At 35.7% G+C, this 9,399-nt stretch overlaps 1 protein-coding gene across 5 annotated transcripts in view; it reads left to right on the top strand.

Annotated features, from left to right (window-relative positions):
* CLHC1 (clathrin heavy chain linker domain containing 1) overlaps positions 1 to 8,426 on the top strand; it is a 64,851-nt gene extending 56,425 nt beyond the window's left edge. For 4 of the 5 annotated variants that reach the window (XM_069071726.1, XM_069071727.1, XM_069071725.1 and 1 more), the window contains 2 exons: positions 4,143 to 4,322; positions 8,115 to 8,426. In XM_069071726.1, coding sequence (XP_068927827.1) covers positions 4,143 to 4,322; positions 8,115 to 8,308 — 374 coding nt within the window. In that variant the 3' untranslated portion in view covers positions 8,309 to 8,426. The remainder of the gene's footprint in view (positions 1 to 4,142; positions 4,323 to 8,114) is intronic. The other variant, XM_069071728.1, reaches the window with a different exon arrangement.
* The last annotated feature ends 973 nt before the right edge of the window (positions 8,427 to 9,399 follow it).

Here is a 9,399-nt window from a genome sequence, read left to right as displayed (position 1 = left end):
AGAGAGAGAGAGAGAGAGAGAGAGAGAGAGAGACTGACATGGTGAAACCTCTGCTTTAGGAAAATCACTTTAGTGGCCAAATATATGGTGGATTGGAATGGGGAATGACTCGAGTGAGGCAGCCCCACCAGTGGGTTATTGTGATAATCCAGGTGTGAGGTGATGAGGGCCTACACTGGAATGGTGGTAGTGTCAGGGGAGAAAATGGGGTATATTTGAGAAATGTTGTGAAGGTGAAACCAGCAGGCCTTGGCAGCAGATTAGATCTGGGGGTGGTTGGGCAGTGAGAGGAATCCAAGATTACTCCTAGGTTGTGAGCCTGAAGGATAGGGAGGATGGTGTGGTCCTCTACAGTAATTAGGAAGGTAGCAGTCAGGGGGAGTTTAGGGATAAGGATACTGAGTTCGGTTTTGAGCATGTTGAATTTAAGATATCTAACAGGACATCCAGTTTGAAATGTCTAAAAGGCAGTTGGAGATATGAGACTGGAAGTCAGCAGAGGGAGTGGGGAAGGATAGGTAGATTTGAGAGTCATTAACATAGAGATGAAAATCCATGGAAAGTAATGAGATCACCAGGTGAGAAGTAAGCAGTCTCCTCCAGCAGAGGAGACAGAGATGAAAGCCAGGAGAAAGTGATATTCTGAAAATTAAGAGAGAACAGAGTATCAAGGAGGAGAAAGTAGTCAGCAGTATGGAAGACTGCAGAAAGGTCAAGGAGAATGAGGAATGAGAAAAGATGCATGGTCATTTGAGGCCTTGGATTTTGTTACAGGCTAGATTTTGTCTCTTCTGCTAGTCCTCATTCTTTGTGGTTACTCTTTATAGTATCTAACTTAGAGAATATACATTAATAGGCTTTTCTCCTTCTCTCCTTCCATCCTTTTTAGTTTAAAGCACTTTTTGATTATATGAGCAAAACAGCTGGCAAATATATTCTTACCAGCCTTTGTTAGGTGTATTCCATCTCTGGCTAAGAATTTGTCAATCCTGTATTGTAAGCTGTGTTCCAGAAATCAAAATCCCACTCTCTAGAGCTATTTATTATCCAGTTATTCATTTCCCAAATTAAATTTTTCTTCTGTATCCCTTGCCTTCATTGACCAATAATGAAGAAAATGTAACGTGTGCCCCATGGACTTTAATTTCTTGTCCATGGCTTCATAATCATTGAAAATACTTTTTTAGATTCATTCTAAAAGTGTTATTTGTATTCACATGAATCTCCAGGAGTAGGATGTTGTCATCCATTTTGATAAGACTTGTAAGATTTCCCTGTGCTCCAGAAGACAACAGACTTCTTTATTGTTATTATCAGGTCAACAAATAGCGACCTCAGTACCGCTGATTAAGGAACCACCAGCTACTGCTGCTGTTACGCCTCCTCCTCCTCTATTCCTCTTCATTGCATCTTTAATTCTATTTCCTTTAGAAATCCTTCATTTTCCCTAATAATTAGGAATGTGGAGAGCTGTTCTTCAGCTCCCTTCACATTTTCTTCGAGGGAAATTAACACTTGGAGCACAGATGCGTGACTGACAGAAATACAAATAAGACACATGTGTGTTGTCAACACACAATTCCCCATGCTTCCGTAAGAGTTTAGTTTTCCAGTTTGTTATTTGAAACTGTTTGTGGATATTTATACTTCAACCACTCTTAGTTAAATCTTTTTTACAATCTCATTCAAATTCCTTATCTTTGTACCAACAACTCCACACTCACCTCCCCTTTATCTTTGCACCTACTTCTAGACCTTTTCACCGATTTCACTTTTACCAATTTGCCTCACCCACCATTCTTACCAATTTCCTTAACCCTCTAATGATTCCACTTACGTTTTTTTACTTACTTTGCCTTTCTGCCAGCTGCCTTCTCCTTTATCCTTTTTAAATCTATCTCTGAAGGTTTATTTCTTCAGTCCTCCTTTGTTCCCCTTAATCTCCCTTCATCCTTTTATATCCTCCTTACTTGTCCTTGGCCCTGTTTCTTTTGCAACTCAGAAATAGATCTAGACCAATATCTGGACCTAGGGAGGTTGTTCTTCATATTTTCCTTAATTTCTCCCAAATTTTGTCAGATATATCTTTCCCAAATCTGACATCTGACCTTTTTCAACTAGTCCAAACCTATCCAACTTACATATACAATTTTCTTCTTATTTTGCTCAAGTCTTTCTTTCTTTTCCTTTTCCTTATCCTACAACCTTCTCCCATAAAAACTGGAAGTAGACTTGCTTAGGGTAAGTAACACAGTAAGTGTTAGACGTAGGATTTGAATCTAGGTCTTTTGATTCCAAGTCCAGCATTTCATTTGCCACATTGCTTCTTAACACTGACGAGCTTTGAAAAGGTTTCTGGGAAATAAGTTCCCAAATAGAATATGACCATGTTTTCTTGAATTCCTGAAGGGAACATGAGGATAAGCTCTCCCACCTCTTAAAATTAGAAAAGATTGGCCTAACAATTCATACACAAGAGGTTGAATGAAAATGTCTATTACTCACTGAATTGGTACATAAATCTGTATCAAGCACTGAATATAGACAGTGATTAGGTCCAGAAATGAATAGGAAGAAGAGAGCAGACTGGATTGCAGCTGAGAAATTACATTACTTTTAATAATATCAATCCTACTTCCAGTTGTAAAGACCCATATTTTTAACCCATTTTCCTCTCTTGCAATGTTTTACAATTAAAAGTTTTAGAACATCATAATTATAGGGAATCTAACAGTCAATAGAGAAATACATGGAAAGTTAGTCATTCAATAAACATTTATTAAGCTCTTCCTATGGCGCTAAGAAAGGCAAAAACATTAATCCCTGCCTTCAAGGAGCTCCCACTCCAATGGAGACGGCATGTAAAAAACTATATATATATATATATATATATATATATATATGTGGAATACAGAAAGGTAATCTCAGAAGGGCTGCTAGGAAGACCAGAAAAGGCATCATGGAGAAGGTGGGATATGACATGGTAGGTGCAAGTTAGCTATAGCATATTTTTAGTAATGGCCTGTATACAAGAACTAGTATAGGAAATATAGAAAAAATATATGACACATAAATGAATTGTGTTGGTTATGCAGTAAGAGCAAGGGTCAACAGCCTGAGAGCTCCACTCTTGTCCACAAAATGTAAAAGGTCCTAAAAAGAAGACCTTTAGCATTTTGGGTGGATTCTCTGTGAAGGATATATAGATGGACATGGTAAAAAATTCTACCTGATTAGAAGTCATGAAGGGGTGACAATCTACACTAATAGAGGAAATACCCATATCAGTGAAATCACAAATGCTTTCAGGTATTAGGAGACAGATTACAGATGAAATCAATTTTGTTGAAAGAAAGCTATCGAAAAACAACTTCATGTATCTTAGCTTAAGAATTTCTATTAAAATGGAAAGAACACAGGACTTGGAATCTGAATGGAGTCTGAAGATAACTGTTTTTGAAGCATGCATGGAAACAGCTTATGACAATTTATGACTAATTGTGTGACCATGAAAAAAAATCACTTACCCTCACTGGTCTCAATTTCCTTATCTTCTAAATGGACATAATATCTGTGAAGCCCAAAAAATAATAGCTAGCATTTCACATAAAGAGGATGAGAATTCAGTCTGCTTGACTCTTAGTCCAAGGCTCTTTCTAATTACATTGCATTGTCAGTCATGATAATTATTTTTACTAAAATTTTTTTCTATTTCTATATATGACCTATAGTGAGAGTTTTTATTTTTTACAATAATGGTAATAATTTCATGTCTAGATTGGTTTGAAAAGATGATAATAGATGGTTAAGTTTGAGGATAGATAAGAATGGGGATATACCCTGAATAGGAGTAATAGAAAGAGGAATATGCCAAGAAGGAGAGGTTAGCATGTCATAAAACTATCTTCTTTTTTAGCTTTTTTGGTCTTGTCCTGATGTTTTTCTCAATCATTATCTCTAATAATTGAGGAGCAAATAGTAAGATATTAGATATGTACAAAACATAGAAAAGACTGAATTTAACTGCTAAAAATGCTTTTCTTGTATTCTGTCTTTGTAATGTTTAAATCTTTAAAACTTAGATTTCTGTATTGTTTACTACATTATTATGTATGGATACCATTTTTAATTTTTGCTTTCAGATGACCTTATGAGCATAATAATAATATGTCCACAAGTTGAATTAATTAATTTTCTTACTAGTGAATGGAAGGGGAAACCACCATTTTTGTCTTACTGTCTTATTGTACTTCATTTCTTCTCCATTGGAATGAAAGAGGCTGGGTTGAATCTACTTCAAGAACTAGATAAAAATGGGAAGGGTAAGTTTAGCAAAATGTTCTTAATGAAGGAATGGTGGGAGTTATTCAGAGAAAATAAAGTTACTGGTCATAAGTTATTTCATTGACAACTATGTAGAGAAATAAGACTCTTAAATGTTACTTAACATAGACCTGAACCATTCATAGCCTCTGTTGATATGATTTAACTTGTAGAAAACTTTAAATGAAGAGGTTGCTATCTTAGTGACTTTAACTAGATCTGACACACATTTTCTTAGGGAAGTCATCAGAGAAAATGAAATTAGAAACTTCAGCAAGCATAAGGTAGAAAAAAAGGAAGTAAATATATTCATTCATCATTTCCATGGTGTTATTTCTTTTCTGTCATATAAACAATATATTCTTCCCATTGTAGTCCCTATGCAAATTTATACATGAAGGATTTCTGCCTGATAGAATATTAAACATTACATGGGTGAATGAATATTGGGAAACAAAAACAAATGCTATCTTGTTCTAACATTATTTTTTGTACTAATTCAATATAGATCTTACTGAGATGTTAGCAATTAAAATTATTTAAGACTAGTTTGGGGGGACAGCTAGGTGGCACAGTGAATAGAGCTCCAACCCTGGAGTCAGGAGCATCTGAGTTCAAATCTGGCCTCAGATACTTGACACACTAGCTGTGTGACCTTGGGCACATCCTTAACCTCACTTGCCTTGCCTTCCCCCCTCCAAAAAAAAATTAGCTTGTTAATTAAAAAAAAAACAAATGCAGGCAAGATTAGAAGCAAAACAGGAAATTGGGGAAAAAATTTTATAGCAAGTGTCTCTGATAATAGCCTTACTTCTCAAATATACAGATAACTGATCAAATTTATAAGAATACAAGTCATTCCACAGTTGATAAATGGTCAAAGGATATGAACAGGAAGTTTTCAGATGAAGAAATCAAAATTATCTATAGTCACATGAAGAAACGTTTTCAATCACTATTGATTAGAGAAATGCAAATTAAAACAATGCAGAGATACTACCTTATACCTAACAGATTGGCTTATATGACAGAAAAAGAAAATGACAAATGTTGGAAGGAATATAGGAAAATTGGGACACTAATACACTGTTGGTGAAATTGTGAACTGATCCAACCATTCTTGGAGAGCAATTTGTAACTATGCCCAAAAGGCTATAAAACTGTGTATAGTCTTTGATCCATCAAGCAATACCACTACTAGGTCTGTATCCCAAAGAAATTTTTTAAAAAGGAAAAGGGGGAAAATAAGAAAGTGATATATGCATGAAAATATTTATAGCAGCTCTTTTTGTGGTGGTAAAGAATTGGAAATTGTGGCTTGCCCATTAATTGGGGAATGCTGAAAAAATTGTGGTATATGATTGTGATGGAATACTTTTGTCCTATAAAAAATGATGAGCAGTATGCTTTTAGATAAATCTGGAAAGACTTAAATGAACTGATGCAAAGTAAAGTGAGCAGAACCAGGAGAACAGCAATATTGTATGATGATCAACCATGAATGACTTAGCTATTCTAAGCAGTACAATGATCTAAGACAATTCTGAAGGACTCATGAGGACAAATGCTATCCCCTCCAGAGAAAGAATTGATAGAAACTGAATGCAGATTGAAGCATACTTTTTTTTGAGAAGTCTGTGTTTTCTTTCACAAAATGACTTAATATGGGAATAAGTTTTGTATGACTGCACATTCATAACGTATATCAAATTACTTGCCTTCTCAATAAAGGCAGACGGAAGAGAGGGAAGAAGAGAATTTGGAACTCAAAATTTTTTAAAAAATGAATGTTAAGCATTTATACATGTAATTGGAAAAAATATAAAAAGATTAATTTGTGAAGTCAAAGAAAGCATGATCATAAGGCAATAAAGTTTATGAAAATTATTTTAATCAAGCAGCATTTGTTAAACACGTACTATATGTTATCTCATGACTTTAGGTCTGGTCTTATAAGATGTGGCAACTGATTAGATATGTGAAGTGAGAATGGGAAGTAATAGATGACACAGAGGTTGGGAACCTGGATGACTGGAAGGATGGTAGTACACTCAGCAGTAATAGGGAAGTTTAGAAGAGAGGGGTAGGTTCTGGGAGAAAGGTAATGAATTATTTTAGACATGTTAATTTTGAGATATCTGTTGGACATCCAGTTCAAAATATCTAATGGACAGTTGGAAATGTGGTCAACAAAGGGACTTAGACAAGATATATACATCTGGGAGTCATTTGCACAGAGATGATAAGTGAACCCATGAGATCCAAAGATAGTGTAATATGTAATAGTTTCATATGTAATATGATGAATATATGTAATATGTGAAGATCAAGCAAAAGAGACTGAGAAGGAGCTGTCAGACAGGAGAATCATAGAAGCATAGATATAGAGTTGGAAGGAACCTTAGAGGCCATCTAGTTGCACTCCCTCATTTTATAGATGAGGAAACTGAGGCTCAGGGACATTTAGTGATATACCCAAAATCATAGGTCATAAGCTTCAAAAGTGGGATTTGAACCCATTTCTCTGACTCCTGAGCCATTGCTCCTGAGAGCAGTGTAAAGACAATCCAGAAAGGAGAGAGTATACAAGATGAGAGGATGGTTAAATGCTTCAGAGAGGTCAAGAAGGAGGAGTTCTAAAAAAAGACCATTAGCCTTGACAATGAAGATATCATCAGCAACTTTGAAGAAAGCAGTATCAGTTGAATGATGCTGTCAGAAGCCAGATTGAAGATTTAGAAGCCAGTGGAAGGAGAGGAAGTAGAGGCACCAAATATACATGTTTGTTCCACCCTCCCCCCCAGAGTTTAGGTGAGAAAGGAAGAAGAGAGAGAATGCTATGTAATGGGAATTCTGGGCTCTACTAAGGGCTTTTCTTTTGTTGTTGTTTTGCTTTTTTTGTTTTTTGGAGGACAATTGGGGTTGAGTGACTTGCTCAAGGTCACACGGCTAGTTTGTGTGTGTGTGTGTGTGTGTATGTGTGTGTGAAGTGTCTGAGGCCGGATCCAAACCCAGGTCCTCCTGACTCCGGGGCCGGTGCTCTATTCACTGTACCACATAGCCTCTCCTTGTTGTTTTTTAAGGATGAGGGAGACTTGAGTGTTTGTAGGCAGCAGGAAAGGAATCAATAGATAGAGCAAGCATGAATATTAGAAATTTTTGGCAACAATATTTATAGTTGATTTTCCTACCTTGAAATTACCATTCTTTGTACACACACAGAGGTGCTGTGTATAGAAAGAACATTTTAGTAGAATAGAATTTTAAAGGATAGTAGTATTTCAGTGCCTGTATAAAGACTGTGATGCAAGAAACAAAACATGATATATTTGGTGGTCCAGGAGAGAAGAACTCCTCAGATACTCAGATATTACATATTGCCAAGAGAAACAATTTAATTTTCATGATTAAATGAACATCATTAACATCTCTAGCAAGTGAAACTCTTTTGTTTTTTAATAAAAAAAAAATTACTTAGAAAGCCCTGTCATTCTATTCAGAGTTAGGGTTATTCGTTTAAAGAAATATTTCTCAAATTAAGGGTTATGAATATGCTGAAACTAGAGTTATAGGGTTCCAGATAGCAGTTTGGCACTGACAGCAGCAAACTGCAGGCAATATGAATAAAGGGAGCCTGGATCCTTGTTCTAGCTCTCTCCTTTGTTCCCCTTGTGGACCTAAAGACACGCAGTTTGGGGTGGATGGTGAGGGTAGGGAGTTGGTGGGCACAGAATAGAAGGTGATACTGAATAAATGACATATTATAAGCTGTTTTTTTTTTTCCCTCTCAGAGGCAACAGAACGACTTATGACAAGTGATCCATTCTGCTCGTTAGAGGAATGGCAAGAACTGGCAGATGTGTGTATCCAGAACGGCTTTTGCAAATTGTCTTATAACATCATTTCCATCCTCAGATCTCAGGAAGGAGTATCTGAAATTCCTCCAGATGGAGAATTCAACATAATGGAACATGTTTTTTGGTAGTTCCACCTCTTGTACAGCTGAGGGAGCTCTAAAAATATTTTATGTGTCCTAGTTGAAAAGAACAGCCTGAGGATTAGTAACTTTGAATAAATCCAAATTGTATATCCCCAGAAACAAATTAGTCCTTTATTGTGACATTGGATCTATGTAGTATTTTATATAGTCATGCTTTGCTTCCATTCATAGGGGAAGCAAACATTGTTTAATGTTTTTATTCTGTTCTTTTTCACACACACACGCACACATACACACACTCACACATACAGAGGCAAAGCAGGGTTGTCTGTCTGGGTTTATAGACTCCGACAAGTCACGATTATGTGTGTACATTTCTTTCAATTATTCCTATTTCAGTACATTCATCAATGCCTAACACAATGCCGTGTACAATTTTATATTTTTATATTATAACGCTAGAATTTTGATCATTTTCTTCAGATGATTCTTAGTAAATGATATGGTCTGTTAGAGCTAGTAGGAACCTTAGAGAACTCTTCAAGACCCTGAAAACAGTTTGATCTACATATTTCATGTTATTATGTCATGTGAAGTTTAGCTAGTGTAAACCAACATTTAAATGCTGCTTTGCTAGATAAAAAGGTATGGTTTAGGTGGTAGAGTTACATCTTAGGAATGGAATTTAAAATAAGCATACAGAGTCTTCAGTAACTGATGAGTATAAATGGATATATTTTTCTCACTATGGAATTCTTCAGGTATACTATTTCAAGTTTCCAGGTTTATTTTCTCGAAAATGAAAAACTTACTTGTGGAATTTACCACTGAATTTTTTTCTTACCTATAGTCTTACTCATGCTAGAGTTCTGTCAGAGAATAAGTTTATGGGCAGAGCTCTTTGTTATATGAAATTGTTGAAGTTTGTAGTTTTGGTGTTAAAAGTATCTTTTTATTAAATTAATGAAGTACCTCCTAACTACATATTAATAGGGATTAGATTTACTTTTTGTGATCCTAGATGTCAGAACTAGGATCAAAGAATAACTTTTAAACAAGGTAGATTAGTCTGTACATAAGAAAATAAGAGTGGTTCAGTGGAATGAGCTAGGTAAGGAGTTCCATATAACTTATTT

This window comes from Petaurus breviceps, unplaced genomic scaffold (assembly GCF_028583685.1).
Source record: "Petaurus breviceps papuanus isolate PSGF00001 unplaced genomic scaffold, PetGlider_PUasm1.0 90842, whole genome shotgun sequence".
NCBI classification, from domain to species: domain Eukaryota; kingdom Metazoa; phylum Chordata; class Mammalia; order Diprotodontia; family Petauridae; genus Petaurus; species Petaurus breviceps.
Note: the sequence above shows the minus strand (reverse complement) of the source record. Positions and strands in the feature narration are given on the sequence as shown.